Consider the following 17,042-nt stretch of genomic DNA (forward strand, 5'->3'; position numbering starts at 1 on the left):
CTACAGCAAATACATCTTCAGCAAAAAAGATTCCAATAACTATGGTAATTTTTAAGAAAACCTTATCTCAAACACAGGGTAGATAAAAGCCATTTATCATTCTGGAGGCAGTTATGTGATATTATAGGAGAAAATGAACAGTGCTTATTTAATGCACTCTGTGCCTTTCTACTTCACATCTCTTAGAGCAGAGTTACAGCCTTCCTTTCTGAGGTCTTGCTTTCATGCCCTTACCCCTTCTCTTTTATTGATCTCTTTTACCTAAAGGACAGACCTTTAAATGAATTCAGTTCCTGTCTCCTAATGACTGAGCTGCCAGGTACGTGCCCAGGGACACAAGCCAGTGCTGGCTGACTGCTGCAGTGGACAGGCTGGTGCTGAGGGATGTTGTGTGGGCTCTGTGTCTACCCACTGCCATACCCAGGCACAATTACCATTGACCTGCTCACAGATCATGTCCATGCAGTAACCACATGCCAGTGTTGCAGTCCACAGCTCTTCCCAGATCACACCTGCACAGAAAGCACCATAGTTTTCCCCTTCTTCAAGAAGTACAGAGAGCATAATGAAAACCAGTGTGGACAGGACATTCTGCTGCTGTGGCCATAGCCTGGAGACTGGTACCTGCAAGGCTGTGGAGGAAAGTCAGACTCAGCCCCAGATCTGCTCAGCATCACCATTACAGGTATTGCCCAGCTCTGCTCTCCCCCCCACTCCCTGCAGGCATGTGCATCAGCTCTCCAGAGCACCCATACCATTGCTTCCAGCCCAGGAGCCGCCTTCCTGCCCACACCTTGTGGAGATGGCCCAGGGGTAGGGGCAACTCTACTTGCACAAATCTTTTTCTGGGGATTGAGGGCATTTCTCTTTCAGACACAGTGATTTATAAATCACACACATTTGTGAATCAGAATTTACAGGTGCTTCATGTGACCTGGTGAAGATAAAGAGCAGCAACCGATGTGAATCCCTCAAACTATCACAGCTGATACTGCAACATGAGCTTTCCATGGTGAGCCCATGGCAGCACAGAGGGGAATTTGTTAGAACACTAACATGCTTCTCCGGGAAAACTGGACCCTTCCTGAATTCCGCACTGGCTTCCTTGGAGGTTCCAAAATTTGCCCAAAGAAAGGTCTGACCTCCTACTGCACTCCAAAACCTGCCATTTACTGCATGCACTTCTGGCCCCAGGCTTTGATCCCATTGTGACTTGTGAAGGGTTGTTCTTCGAGCACCTCTTAACTGTGACAGAACAAAGAAAGCGTAAAGGGAACATATGTCTGGCCTTTCTTGGCAGATGCCAAGAAGATATATCACCCAGTAGCACACCTGAAGAAATGGCACTCATTCCCTCTGGTGAATTATTCAACAGCTGAGACCATCTGGTTCATTACAAAACTTTGATTTCATGGCTTCATTAGCCGCTCCCTTGTCCTTGAAAGGACACTCAGGGTTATTCCGTAGGAAATCACTCTTGATTTTTTCCTGCTTGTTAACACAATGTGATGTTTAATGGAAGTCAGCAGAGACCTGGTTTAGTAGCAGTGGAAGTTTAGAGCTGACCTACATTCAGAGACATGTTTATACCTGCCCCCTCCACTGGCTTTCAGGGGCAGCATCTGCAGAGCAAGCTTGGCTCTTGGAAACCACCTGCAGTAATAAAAAGATCTCTTCCCTTAAATAGAAGTCTCTGTTCACAGCACAGTTTGACCTGCCTCATGTAAAGAGTTTCACCTGGTTCCAAGGGAGACCTTTGCAGAGACAGCCCATGTTCTGTCCCTTATCCCAATAGGCAGCACCTTACACAGGGAAAACAGGAGCCTGCTTTGAGCTCCTGGAAGTGATGACTCAAATGAGAATAGCAGTGCCATGTCCCTGCTCTTTTGGTAGATTACCAACGTAGATGTTTGAGTTTAAGCAGTTTTCTGAAAGAAAGTGCAGTGATAGACGCAGTACAAAACTTCTGCAAGTAATGAAAATCCTTCAGTGTCTCAGCTGGTATTTCCCCCCTCTGTATTTGAAATTCCATTTCTGAATGAAACACAAACAATGTGAATCCCACCCTTGCATCCACCTGCAGATATCTAGCTTGGAGCCACCACTCAAGATGCTACTGCCCTATCAGGAAGGTGGGGACAACTGCCTGACTGGTGTCAGACCTCTGAGGCAGCAGCAGCAGCAACAATGCTCTGGGAGGACCTGTGCCTCTCCACTGATGTCTCTCTATTGATACCAGCCAGGAGCAGCCAAGATGCTGGGACTAAGAGTTCACCAGACAACCCCACACTGACCTCTCAAACTGACTTGCCAGGCAGGAGAGGCCCTGAAATGACTTCTTCTTAATGAAAGGAAGAAAAGTTGCTCCAAGAAACAGGAGAGTTCAGGATCCAATGAAATATTCCATAATGTTATTCCACTAGTTGGAATAATTATTGGAGAAATGATGAAAAAAAGGAAACAAAACCTATTCATCCTGCTGCCCCAAGGTACTGCCAAAGCACCACCAGGGCAGAGAAAGGAGCTTGCTGCTGGGAAGCTCTTCTGAAAAAACTCAGTGAGTTTCTGGAAACTCTTGGGAACAGGCCTTCCTTCTTTTTACTGTAGATGTTGGGCCTTACAAATGATTTCAGGATCTGAGTGCCCTTTTTGTCTCTGAGGAATATTGGAAGGGATTATGTTTTACAGAGTACATGAGGAAGAGCTGAAAGAACAAGACTCTATAGGGATGCCAAAGCAAAATATGAACAACACCCCTCAGCAAAGGCCTGGGTGTGTGGGGAAATCAGCCTGGAGCAAAGGTGGGATATGAAATTATTATAGCTCTTCTAGGACAAGGCTTGCTTTTTTTTTTTTTTTTAATATAATTTCACAAGAGTTAAAACTCCACCAAAAAAAGAAAGACTTATTACACAGTTAAAGAGTTCAGCTGGGGAATAGGAGCAAGACACCAACTGTGCGGCAATTATGCTGGGAGAATGGGAAAGATTTGCAGCTCCCAGAACTATGTCTGGGTAACTGTCAGTGGTCTTGAAGCTCCATAAAGTCCCTATTACTGAAATGACTCCTCTGAGGATTTGTGTTGCTGTCTTCCTTCCCCAAACCAGAGAAGCAGGCTCAGTTAGCCTTGACATCTTCCAGATTAACCAAAAAACCCCCAAGGCCTAATGAGAACCTCTAACTCTATTGACCAATGCAGCAATGCTTCATTTGAGCAGTCCCCAGTGGCATGAAGCAAAGAACAGCAAAAGGAGGCTCAGAGGGGCTCATTGCTTTAGCATTCAACACATTTTAAATATTCTGTCATACAAGATAACAAATAAGTCTGAGGACAAACTTCCAGTGTGCCTGGCGAATTTTCAGGTCCATGGCCTGCTGGAAGTTATTGCAACTTGTTTCTGGAAGCTTTAAATTCTGCAAGCAGCTTCTGTAAACATAACACTGCCACAAATGGTTTTCTCTGAGTGCAGCAAGGCAGCCGTGGTGTCTGTTTTGCTTATCAGCAAGCCTAACAGAAAAGACATATTTTACTGCAAAATACGACACTTTAAATTTTGAGTGTATGCTAGCAAAGTCAACCTACAATAACAAGTCCCGTAAGTAGTCTCCAGAGGAACAACCTCCCTGGCAACTGATTTTTTCTGGTGTATAGGTTCAACTGTTTACAAAGTCTTCCAAGCAAAACTCCCCTCCCTCCTCCGCTCTCCGCGTGTTCCCCCTCGTGCAGGCTGCTTGTCAGATGGATCTTCCTAGCAAATGGGAGCAGGATTTTGTAATAACCAGCTGGTAGAAAGAAGGAAAGTACATCATGTTACTGGGCTGTCGGAGCTGCAAGGCTCCCTGTTTAAATCAGCTGTTAAAGACCACAGCGTTAAACGGCATATTGAACATCTGCCTGCTGCTAAAAATCGGCTTTTTACAAGACAATCTTGGACTTTTCTGGATGTACAGTAATTTTGATATTTGTTCTTCATAATGAGGGCAAAGACTGAGCAGCCCCATCTTACTGGAGACAATTATAAACTCTGAGCAAGACAGATGCCAAGACCATCTGCTTCAAGACAGCCAGCCTCCTTACCAGCAAGATGCATGAGGACATGTGGGCTATTTCCCCCTCTCACATATGAAAAGAGTCCAAGAAAAAGCTGGCAAAAGGTCAAAGGAACTATCAATTTTCCCAGACAGAACTCCAAGAATGACAAAGATAGTTGACTGACCTGTAAAACTTCTGCAGTAGAAGCAACTGGTATTAATAAAAGCAGCAACATACTGGCATGTCATTTCTGAAAGTCACAGATGCATGCTCAAGGGGAACAAAATAACAATGCTGTGACAGCACCTCTGCAGTCCAGCTTGCCTGTGTTCCTTCCTGGCAGTGCAACAACACTTGCCTCCAGCCCTCCCGAGATGCTCCTTTCAGCTTGAATCACTATGCTGCATTCTCCACTAATGTCAGAGGACAATAAATTGGGGGATCTCGAAATGCACTCTTCCCTTTTCTCCCAGTGCTGCCTTTTCCCTGGATCTGACTGCTCACAGGCCAAGTTCAGCCTAGAGGTCTCAGACTAGACTGGCTCTGACCAACACTTGTAACAGACCAATTCCTGGTGAAACATGAAACTGGGAAGAGAAGAACATGATTTGAGTTGATTAGCCTAGAAAGAGATCTCTTCCCAGATGGCTGCTGGAAAGACAGGTCTGGACTCACAGCACAGTCACACACACATCTATCCTTGTGCACAGCAAAGTAGCTGACAACGTGAGCTTTACAGTTCGCAACAAGAGGGAATTATCCTCATAAAAATTCCCCCTGCAGGCTTCAATGCAGATGTGAGAAATTCCACAAAAGATTAATGTGGTGACCAACTGTGAGGGACAAAGGATTTTATCTAAAAGTTTCTAGGGCAATTTTGATTCTGGGATTGCTGTAAACATTTAATCCAAATTCATCAACTCCAGCAGAACTGATTGAAACATTTCTTATCTTTTTTCCTCCAAAGACAATACACAGTGTATTACTACAAGAGTTTATACGCTTGTTTTTATACTTTGCATATACTATTTTACAAGTATATGTCTAAAGTTCAGCCTGGTAGGTGACACATGGAAAAACACAGTACCAATGACAGAGCCAAGCATTTTGTGTATTGATTTAAATGGTTTTGAACATTTGGGAAAGGTGTTTCTGATGTGAAAGCCAGTATGTGTTCCTGTGGGAAGATTTTCTGTCTGCTCTATTCCTCCTCTCTCCCTATTTCCCTGTACATATAAACCTTTAATTGTCAGGGCACACTGCCCCACATTCATTTGGAAAATGTATTTGAAGGAAAATCCTTTCCAAATGACTCCAAGCCCCCTTTCTCTTGAAGCAGCTCTGAGTACACAACACACAGCAGAGCTCAACTCCCAGCTCAAGAATCAAACCTTCCCTGTGAAAAGCACATCAGAAATTCATCCTCTGCAAGACAGCAGCAGCTCTTTCCCACCCACATCCTGAAGAGCAGAGAAACAGGAACAGCCTCTTCCCTCCCTGCAGAGGATCAGTCCTTAGGACATGCTGGAGCAGCTCTTTCCTCTCTCTGCAGGCTCTACCACTTCCTATCTCAGTACTTGCAAGGGAACAAGGCTGGGTCAGTTACCACCAGGATGGCGCTTGTGAAAACACTGCATGGAATTTTCCTGGCACACAAGGCTACTGAGATGGGAAAGTAACCAGGAACATGTAAACTCAGAGCAGTTACACAACAGCATGGACTAACAGTGGAATGACTCTCAAGCTCAGTATTAGAGAGTTGGTCTAAAAATGCCTAAACTTCCTGTTCACTCACAAGGGCCTAACTTGTGTAAGTAACTCTTGGGAAGACCAGAATTATCTTGCAACCAGTCAAAAAACTCAAAACCCACAAAACACCCAACCCATTTCCTTCCATCTCAACCATTTGGGATTCTTTGTCTCAGCTTCTATCCTGCTGTCAATTAAGGCAATGACTCCTTTGCTATCCTTTATAATGGATGAGCAGTGATTTGATTTACAGTAAACAATACAGTACAATTCAAAACTGTAATTAAAGACTGATCAATGGGATAAAATTTTCTACATCTATTTATTTTTATGTGCCTGTAAAAGAAAGCAGAGGGAGCCAAAAGGATTTTTTTCTCCTGCTCCCAATTTGCCCTAGTTTTAAATAAACACTGCAAGAGAATGAGTTTATCTTAACACTGGTACAACTGCACATTAAAATACCAAATGACAGGAAATATTTTTTATGGACACTGCAAGACAGAAAAATTGAATAAAGATAAGCAGACTTTTTATAAAAAGATTTATTAAAAATAAGTTCTTTAAAGAGAAAAAGTATGACATGTATATACATTAAATTGCCAAAACCTTCATGGGGCTTATAATACAAACTATTCCAAACAGAACAAGAGACAATCACTTTTTTTTTTTAATATGTCATGCTTATTGGAACAGAATACCATATGGGAAGACAAAAAAACAACACACAGTATACAACCATTACAAGGAAAACCTTGAAAATGAAGACTACTTGCAAAGGTGAAAGTGAGTGATCCTCATGATTCTACAGACAGAAACTAAGACTATGAATGGCATCTTCAGTTGATACAGTTTACCTGACAACTGCTAGCTTCCAGTTAATTCTTAATTTCTACTGTGAATTAACAAATCTCAGCAAGTGGATTTGTGCTTATCTTTTCCAGCTCCCTTCTAGCAGCAGGTACCAAAGGTTTCTTCTTAGGAAGAAAGTTTTACAATTGCTGGTTTTCTCCTTTAACTCCCCATGTCTCTGACAGCCAGAACCACAAAAATAGTTTTTTCTTAAAATTAGTTTATTTTACAAGAGTGTTTTGCACAAGCAGTGGCAAGACAAACTGGCACATGATTCTGCATGCTTCAGATGACCTCAGCTGAGCTTCTCATACCCAGATGCCATATTTAGAACTATATCCTTTCAGCTGACTCTTCTGAATTTCCTGCTGTTTAGTGCATATATACAGTGAGCTGAGAACTGCAGTATTACAAATGTCTACCCATCCTTACAGCAGAATGCACCCTAATCTCAGATGTATGCATCTTTAGGTCTTTGTAGCATCCTCTTTAGTCCCATAGTTTAATCAGACCATCCCAGCCGCACGTAATGACTTTGGAAGTTTCATGTGGATGCCACACTGCACCGATACAGACTTTGTCATGTGCTTTTAACCTGCTGTAGAGTTTTGTTGTCTTCCAGTCCCAGATGTTTAGTTTTCCATCAGCATCTCCAGATATCACATAGCTATATTAACAGGAATAAAATGAAAGTTGTATCATGTGTGCAGGCTGCTTGTATACTGTTACAGGTAGCAACTGAGCAACAAAAAAGAGATGCCCCCGGGGAGCTTCCCATCTGACACAGCCTGCAAACATACCTACCAAGGAATTAGCATTCATGCTGTGCTCTAAGGGCACACAAGTCCTGCAGAAAGTGATTCATCAGCTGTGAGGTAAATGTGCCAAGCAGTGTGATTATACCCTGCACTGTGTTATGGAACCAAAGAGAAAGCGCCACAAGTTTCTCTAAAATGACAGATGCCTTTTCCTCTGGGTTTACTGAGGTTACTCCCCAGTTTTTACAGTAATTGGTATCTTATATACATACAATGTAAAGGTATGGGCATATTACTAAGCCAACAGGAAGAGAGAGATGGTTCTCTGAACAGTAAATGAGGATACCCACACCAGACCTACAAACTGAGGAAACTGAGCGAGTTCAAATCCCAAGTACTCTAGACAAGAGCATGCTGTGTGAACAGACCCTGCACTGCAGACCACATCCAAAAAGACAGATGGGAGTCAGACATGGAAGCCTCACTTAGTCCTATCAGATGCTAAGAGTAAACTTTTTGTTCTGCTGCTTGGCAAGGGAGCTCTGCCTGATGCTGAACTAATAGGATGGCTGTACATTCATGAATGTTGTAGAGAATTCAAAAAGAAATTCAAAAATTTAGTGTCTGTACCGGCAGGTTTTAAGATGAAGTTCATTCCCACAAAAACTTACCTCATATCAGGTGAAAAATCCACTTGGCAAGCGTACCCAGCTACCATATGACCTTTGAAAATTTTCTTTTTGTTTAATCTGAATCTGTTCTGAGCTCCAAAAATCAGGATTTGGTTATCCATTGACTGGCAAGCCAACCATTTCCCTATAAATGCAATAAACAAAGGTGGTATCAGGGGGCTGCATCTGAAGAAACAGACTTAACTAGGATGTTTTTAGAGATTCTTATAATTTTTCTTGCACTATCTTAATTCAGATTTTCATTATGTAGCAAGGTTCTAGGTAACAATTGATAGTGCTTATGCCTGGTACAACTGCCAAGAGTTGAAACCTTATGTTTGATAGGATTTGGGATGCCTATTCCTACAAAATGCACTCAGGACTCTACTAAAGCTCTGGCTGTTTCAGCTATGTGCTGCATCAACCCCACTGACTGTTTTTAACATACTCTGTAATCTTACTGGTGCACATAATCAAGTAACTCACTGAAGGGCCAACCAGCTGCAATCTACTTGATCACCTGTTTTGTGGGTTCTCTAAGATAGTTATCCCTCTTTTCTTTATGGGAAAAATATGTCTAAGGTAGACTAAGGAGTTTGAAAATACTCACATTTTTAGCAACTATTTAATATTCTCTGCCTTAATGGAATGCAATTAATACAGATATTTTAGTGAAAGTAAAATTGAGGCTTTTCTAATCTTAACTTTATCTCATTTTGCATCTTGGCAATGCATTAACTCCTGCCTGACAATCCAATGAAGATGATGTGCTACAGAACACCCAGAACAGAGACTTCTGTCCTGAACTCTGCATGTTGTCACTGCCTTTAAAGTGTTTTATGCAGTGACAACACAACATTAGCTGTGCAACAAGTTGATCAGCCTCTACTCAGCATAATGGGGCTGTTAACAGCAAATCTGGCAACACTGTAATAATGGTGACACTAAAGCTATTTAAATTTGCCCAAAACAGATAACAGGAATTTTGTCCTGTTAGAAGGATTTTCACTGATTACTTGAGGCACTAAACAATTACCCTACTTCAGCATGATTCTAATTGAAGAACATAAACACTAGTGAAACATTAACATAAACACTAAGATAATTTGGGATTTCTCTTATGCAAGAATTATTTGGACTATATTCAGAACAGAAGGGAACAGGATCATGTACAACATCAGCTTCTGCTTTAACAGTGGCACCACAAGGACTGCTGAACTTGCTTAACACTTTGCCGCCACTGTCAGTTCCCACTATTGTTTCTCTTAATATTTTAAATGCAGCAAAGACCAAGTGGTAGCTCTATGAAGAGCCCTTTTGCCTTGTCTGGATGAAGGCCTAATTTTAAACTGATACAGATACCCTGATATAAACCCTCATTTTGACATACTTGTTCTTTAGAATTTTAAATTTAAAAAAAAGATCCAGTTAAATCTTGGAATAAGTGCACAGAGTGACTGGGAAGGGGGGTCAGTCTGGTGTTAAAGTGGTATGCAACACAGCAACATCACAGAGATATAATCTGTAAGACATGCCTACGTAAATTAGGTCTAAGAAGGCAGTACAGTGTTAACCTACCATTTGGAGACAAAGTCACGGCTGGCATGGAATGCATACTTGGCTCAGCTATGTACTTGAAGTCTACAGGAATGTCCCTGCAAAAGGAAGAAGTATGTGTTTTATGAAGACATGGAGATGTTCCAAAGAGCTGCCTCAAGTCAGCTGATTTATGTGGCAACTGAACCATGGAGAATGTATGGTGGCATCCAAAGGAAGAATATGCAAAAGCTCAAAAATAATATGAATGTGCAACCAAGAGCTCCAGATGTGGAGCCATCTAGAGCATAACCTCTGATAGTGTGAATTTACCCCAACCAAATGACCCAGAGTCTAAAGCAGAATCATAATTCTAATTGTTAAGAGGAAAACTGTAACACAAGGTTCCTTTATTGCCTCCAGTATAACTGCAGCTCTTACAAAATTCCTATTTAGACAGCAAGGACATACTGACATATGCGTATATCTTACTGGAATATCTTACTGACTTGAGTTTTGTTTTAACTCAAACATTTCTGCCTTTTTTAATTCTTTTTCTTCTTTTCTTCACTTTTTTTTTAAAGGAAAACAGGATTCTCTCTCTCTCTCTCTCTCTCTCTCTCTCTCTCTCTGACAAGGCCCTTTTTCTCCCAATCTCCCCAAATGGGATACCAACCAATTCCAAATATTCACAGCTGAACTGAATGCTGAACTCCCCAAGTTCAGTTGTATCCAAGACCGTGCCAGTGCACATCCTTAACATACACTGACCTGTACAAAGGCCTAGGGAAAAACCAAGGACAGTCTAGTCCTTACTCTGCAGAACTGCCATTTGGTTTTGACTATATAAATTGAATTACTAACGGTTTGTGCATATTCACAGTATTCCTCATATCCTGCACTGGAAGACTGGCAAAAAGGGAAGGCACACACATGGCTTTCTCATTAAGCAAAAGAAACCTCCAGCAGAAAATAGATTTGATTAATGTACTCTGCAGAAAACACATGCAAAATGTTCTGTAGCAACATTAATTAATACAAAGGGGATGTTTATGACTTCATTGTCTAATTCACAGAGCAGAAGGGCTGCTGGGACACTCTCACAGTGGAGAGCGTGGGTGGCTGCCTTGTCCCAGCTGCCTGAGCCCTGTTGGATGGCAATACAGTCAGCATTAGCAAGGTAATTACAATCCTGCTTTATTGTGGAATAAGTTATTTTCCATCATCCTGAGTTAAGCAACACACACAGGGGCAGCAGGGTGAGAAGCTGCTCTGTTGTCACAAAGTGACACAAATGCTCCTGTGAGTTAAATGCTCAAATAATTTATTCTTTAGCATACGAAGGGCGACCCACTCAATACACTCCATGGATAAAAGCATGTGCTTTAGGCCAGGGATAACCAGCTTCCTAACAGGCAGACCTATGACTGCTATTAGGCAGTAGATCTGTAAAGAAGTAACAAAAAACCCTCATCATCTCTGAGGCCAATCAACACAGTAAGTGCAGCCCTTGTGCCACATCCTACCCAACAGGACACAAGGTTATTGCTGCAGCAAGGCCAGATTCTGATCAGCTCCCACCACCCAACACTCCTGCAAACCACCAATCTTTTGGAGTCCTCAATGCCTGGTACAACCAATCCTACTGAAAGCCCCATTAAAGTCTTATCACAGAAGATGCATCTCCAATACTGAATTACACTGCAGTCAGAAATTTAAATGCAGCACAGGTTGTTCTGCCTTCTCCTATTACAAATGAAGGCAGGCTCATCTACTAGAATTTCTTCACAACAGCTCTGCTTTATGTTGATACCTACCAGGCATACTTAGGACAGCAGCAGGATATGCTGCATTAAACTATTAGGCAGAATAAAGAGATGCATTCATATTTCACATTTGCTTCCAGTTAAATTGCTAAATAAGGAATGTCAGCCTGCTCCCTTAAAAAAACTTTACCATCACAGATGCTATCATGGTTGTCCAACCTCAAAACTCATCGGATACTACTTTTTTTTTGTGATAATTTTTTAAAATTTAAACATTTTCAAGTCCTTTCCCTATTTCATTGCATTTCAAAAGATGAAAACTTTTAAATACCAGAAATGCCCAATACATCTGCTAGCCAAGATTTAGAAGCATGACGCTCTGGGGTTCTGATACAATTTCTTCCCCAGGCAAGAGAAAGAAAAATCTTTTTAACAAAAGAAGGAAAAATCCCAAGCCAATTCAAACTCCTGGTCCAACCCAATCCAGTTTTGGGACCTGCACATCATGAAGAGCTCTCTCAGGAGACTAGTATCTCTATCAAAAACAATGGAGAGGAAAAGTCTGCTGAGGGGCACAGCTCTATAGAGTTAACAAGCCTCCCAAGACTGTCAGCTAATATACCACTGGGCAATTCTTGCTTTGCTGGCTGACTTGGAGGTAAAAGGAAATAAAAGCCTGCAAAGTTAAATGCCCAAATAATTTCACTGTTTACCCAAGCAGGATCAGATGCACACAAAGCAGATAAAGGCAGAATAAAATTTCGCATTTCTAGAAGAGAGGACACAACGTATGATACCCATGCTAACTTTAATTTCCCAAACACATGAAATGCAAAAGCAGACAGATTTTCAAGTACTCCCATTAATGTTCCTAAATAAACCATTTAATCTGCAAGACTCTGTGCTGTACTTGAAGTCTGACCTTTCAGCGATCAACCAACTACAATTCTATGTACAGCCCAGTGAAATCTGTGTATGGGATGAACTCTTGGGGAAAGGAGATTTAAGTTCTCAGAAGTTCCTCACTGTGATGAAGTCAGACATGCCATCCCATTACCAGCTCTGGCCAAGTAAAAGTGTTTACAAAACACACCATAAAGTTCCTCTAGACAATAGAAACTGAGCAATTAGACCAACTTTTAATTACTGGCTTTTAAGGCCATACTCAGGTCATAATTACTTCCACTTTGTTTCTGTAGGATACTGAAGAAACATTGTGCTGAAGAAAATATGAAGAAAAGTGCCAAAAGGTGCAGTAACCAAAGCTAAGTAGCAAATAATTTTTCTTACCAACTTAGGAAAAAAAGGATTTGAGAAATAATTTGCCATGGAAGTTTCTGAGCTCCAAAATCTTCCATAACAAATGTATTAACTTAGTTTTAAGGCATTTTAAAAATCTGGATCTTGAAATTATAGATATATGCTTACAGAGCAATAAACATTTTTCATGGCAGGTTGTGGGGAAAGGTTTTCAAGTCATGCCCAGGAAGATGGCCTTACACTTGCCCTTTGTAAAACCAAAGAATTTCCCAACAACTGCATTACAGAATATTGCCTAGAGTTGAGTTTCCTATCATTTTAACAAGGGAGCTCTTTCTTCAGTGTACAACAAGCTATTACATGTTTTTTCTTCAGAAGGAAAAAACTTCTGCTACTGAAACAATCAGGTTGTGATGTTCCCATGCCAGAAACCTTTTGCCTTCTCTGCTTTTCCCCACAGACTGACTAAATCCACCCACTTCACTATGTATTTCAGCCATCACACAAAGCTCATAAAACAAGGGCAATCCAATCTCAAGGAAATAACAGATTTGTGCAAGCAAGATCATCCTCCCACGCACCAGAGAGGAGACATTCCTTAGCAGACATGGTATTGTAAAGATTTTTCTTTAAGGAGCTCAGTAAATGCATGGTTCTACTTATGAAGTTCTGAACAGAGGCTTTCTTGGGAGTGGCATATGGTTAAAGCATTTTATGTCTAGCCTAAGCCTGGGTTCCCAGACTTTGGTCATTCCCACTGCTACTGGCACTGATAGCAGCTGATCACAGACAAGCGGAGGATTTAGCTGGCTGCTTGGGTAACATTCCAATACCACAGATTGGAGTCTCCTGTCTAGGCTACAAAAAAAAAAAAAAAAAGCAGCTAGGAAGGAACAGATTACTCACAGCACTGTTGAGCTAGTGGTCTGTATTATGCAACAGCTTTGCATGTGTGAACAGCAAAAGGAAATGAATACCTCAAGATATGGGACTGATTATTTCAAAAAGAGAAATCTTTAAAGTGTTAAGTTCAAGATCTTAGTACCTAGAAACTTGTGAAAAACATTTCAGATAGGAGTGATTTGTTTTCTCCGCAGGTTAAATGTTAAAAATTGGAAGCCATTTCAAATATTTTGTATTATTTTTTCTTGGACAGACTCTCCCTTTCCTGTCATCTATTGTATTCATACTGTGCATATCAGTGATTGCCAAACAAACCAGACTAGCAGAAAACCAGAAATGAAGCTATACTAAACTAGTTATTTCAAACATGGGCCAAGTATTATATAATAGTATGGACATCCAAGTTCAAAGCATTCAAAACCAACACACACCAATTGTAATAGAGCAGGTGTTTCTTTAAGAGGTTAATTTAAGGACTAATACACCCTTGGGGAAAGGGGAGAGAGCAGAGACCGCTAATAGAGTGCAGTGTGCTTCAGGCTGATAGGGTTGTCTTATGTTTTCTTTGGGGAAGAGGAAATCTATGAAGTGTCTCAAGCATTGAGTCAGAATAGAGTTTTAGAGCTTTACCTGAGCTAGCTAGAACTCAGTACACTCTAATGGCCTATCTGCTATGTATACCATAAAAAATAAACTCTTTTCCTTTTGCTCACAATACACTTTGAAGTAAAATTCCAAATTTTAAACTTACCATTCCCAGACTCTTAAACTCTTGTCATCAGATGTACTCACAAACCTTCTATTTTCATCCACAAACACAATGGTGTTGACAGCTCCCAAATGCCTATCGTATTCCTGCACAATCTCACCACTTCGAATATCCCACTACAAATAAAAGAGTCAGAATAAGAACCTGCTTTTTACTAAATACCAGTATTTTTAGAGAATTAAATATTGAGCAGACATACCTGCACAATTTTCTTATCTGACATTCCTGCAACGAAGAGATTTTGTTTATCTTCATCAGGATTGAACTTGACACAATAAGGAACCTTCCTGTTGGTGAATCTTGAAATACATTGCCCTGCAACAGAAAACCCATTCATAGTCTACCAGATTGGAAGTGCTATAGGCTGATTGGTTGTTTACAGGTATTGACAAGAAACACTTTACTAAGAGCAGACAATACTTGTTTTAAAGTCCTTGTGAGAATTAGAGGGTAGAATTCACTCAGCTCTTTGATTAGACTTTCTTTCACATTTGTGCGCATGCACCTGCATAAACATGCTCACATACAAACTGTTCTGTAAGTTTACCTCAGCTTTCCACACAATACAACTGCTCAGTACCCTGGATGCCACCAGGACATATCAAGAACATAAGGACTGGTTTGGGATATCACAAGCTGACCACTGCCTTTGCAAAACATCACCTCCTTAGGATCAGTGGTGTTCTCAACTAGAGATACAAACTTGGGCAAGAACTCCTCAAGACTAAGCTTAGAAAAGGATAACAGTAATCCAACAGCAAAACAAAGCCCTGACCTCCCCTCTAAGCTTCAGCCACAAACATCCTGATTACGTTATCCATAACTTACAAAAGCTAGGTTAATCCGTAATCTGTCTAAAAAACTGAGTTCAGACTCAAATTCGTACTCAAGACTGGAGAATTTGGACTTGTACCTTTCTGGCTATCACCTGTATAAGACTAGTTTCACTACCAATCCAGAAAGCTAGCATCTTTTTCAAACATGGGAACTTCCTGTCTTAGGAAGAGACCCAGGTTTAAAAATACTGATAAAATCTATCCTGTATTTTTTTTTTTTAACTGAAACTATTTGTAGCAGAATGTTACAGAGCATCTCCCAAGCATGAGAGCATGAGATCTATCCCTCAACTATTTATACCAGCAGCTCAGTTATCACCCCCTTTTCTTATCTGGAGTGCTCTTCAAGTTCAGGTTAAGCAAAAGACTAAGTCAGATAATTTTTCTAAATTGAGCATATTTAGGTTTAAAGAGTAATTTTATGCCTGTAAATATACACATGCAATTAAATGATTTGGCAAGATGTCTTTTTGCTGAAAATTGTTCTACCATTCTACAAATAACTATCAAACTACTCAAATGAAAAGATATATGAAACACAGATAGTGTTAATTGCATCACTGCAGATAAAAACAAAACATATAAGGGAAAAAATACTAATTATCCTGTAATGAAAGACTAAACAGTGAACTACGGGACAGTATTAAGGACAATTGGAAACAATCTGAATGAAAATATATCTTCATATTCACTAGGAATTAAAAATAGTGCTAAATAACAGTACCTACAAATACAAGCCTACCTGTTTCAGTGTCCCAGAGCTTTAGGTAGCGATCATATGCAGCACTAAGGAACTGAGTGCCTGCATTGTTAAAACAGATGTCTCGAACAGCTTTACTGTGTCCTACAAAATAGAAAAAATGCAACGGTAAACTTTCATCCATTCACATTTAGAGCCAATGTGTTGGGTTTTTAAAAAGCACCCAATCCATATTACTCAAGTTAAATGCTCTAATAATGCAAAGAGAACAAGAAAATCACTTATTAAAGATCTTAATGAGAACTAGTAAAGAATGGTTCATGAGAGAAAGAAAAAGCAACTCCTAAAGAATGATGAGTTGCAAAATATTATCACACCTCTAAGACACTGGAGAGAGAAACAAAAACATTGCACAGAACCAACCATCATAAATTGATACACAAGCAGAACTTCAGAAAAAATTTAAAACACTATAATGGCAACATCTAATGAAAAAGAGGAGAGACAAACACTACATGAGACACATTTAATGGAGAAATACTTATAATTAGAAACCAGGTACAAAATATGGGAAATATTAGATCAGAAAATTAAGAATGCTTTCATCTGATGTTAAATGTGTTACCACTCAGGCTCAATACTTTCACCTGACCACCACATCAGACATGCATTTCTTTTAGTTAAAATATTGACACAGTAACTGAAATACAGCAAAATAGCAGGCAAATCTGGTTGATAATGAGAACCTTTTGAGAGGAACAGTCACACTGTTCAGAAAGAGCAGTCTATTGAGAGAGAACCTTTTTTGAGCCATCATCTTTGCCACACTGCTGTCATCAGAAATAATAGGTGAAAAAAGACTTCTTTATTGTTACTCAACATATATTCACTCAGTGTTCGAGAAATGTTCCTATTTCAATAGGAGAATCAGCTACTTTTGTTCTGTATTCAAGGCTGCTAAGAAGTTTGTATTTCTCTCTCTCAGGTATCTGCTTTAAAAAGCACCTGTTACATGAACAAAGACTGCATCTGAACCTAAAAAAGATTTCCCATGCTTTTGCACTAGAAACTCAGCACAGATGGAATGACCTATTTAAGGTGGCATCATCAGACCATGAGATGCCCTCGCTGGTTAAATACAGAGGGTTGCTGTTTTCAACATGAAGATAGGGTAATTGAATGTCAAAATTTTGCCTTTGAAAAGGAGTCTTG

At 40.4% G+C, this 17,042-nt stretch overlaps 1 protein-coding gene across 1 annotated transcript in view; it reads right to left on the reverse strand.

Annotated features, from left to right (window-relative positions):
• Positions 1 to 6,309: 6,309 nt before the first annotated feature.
• The window catches only part of CDC40 (cell division cycle 40), a 38,163-nt gene continuing 27,430 nt past the window's right edge, over positions 6,310 to 17,042 (reverse strand). Inside the window, exons 10-15 of the mRNA XM_085056172.1 lie at positions 15,873 to 15,974; positions 14,494 to 14,609; positions 14,277 to 14,410; positions 9,639 to 9,715; positions 8,061 to 8,205; positions 6,310 to 7,298 (exon numbers count right to left, since the gene is read on the reverse strand). Coding sequence (XP_084912298.1) covers positions 7,121 to 7,298; positions 8,061 to 8,205; positions 9,639 to 9,715; positions 14,277 to 14,410; positions 14,494 to 14,609; positions 15,873 to 15,974 — 752 coding nt within the window. The 3' untranslated portion in view covers positions 6,310 to 7,120. The remainder of the gene's footprint in view (positions 7,299 to 8,060; positions 8,206 to 9,638; positions 9,716 to 14,276; positions 14,411 to 14,493; positions 14,610 to 15,872; positions 15,975 to 17,042) is intronic.

This window comes from Lichenostomus cassidix, chromosome 3 (genome assembly GCF_008360975.1).
Source record: "Lichenostomus cassidix isolate B80296 chromosome 3, HeHo_3.0, whole genome shotgun sequence".
Taxonomy (NCBI): domain Eukaryota; kingdom Metazoa; phylum Chordata; class Aves; order Passeriformes; family Meliphagidae; genus Lichenostomus; species Lichenostomus cassidix.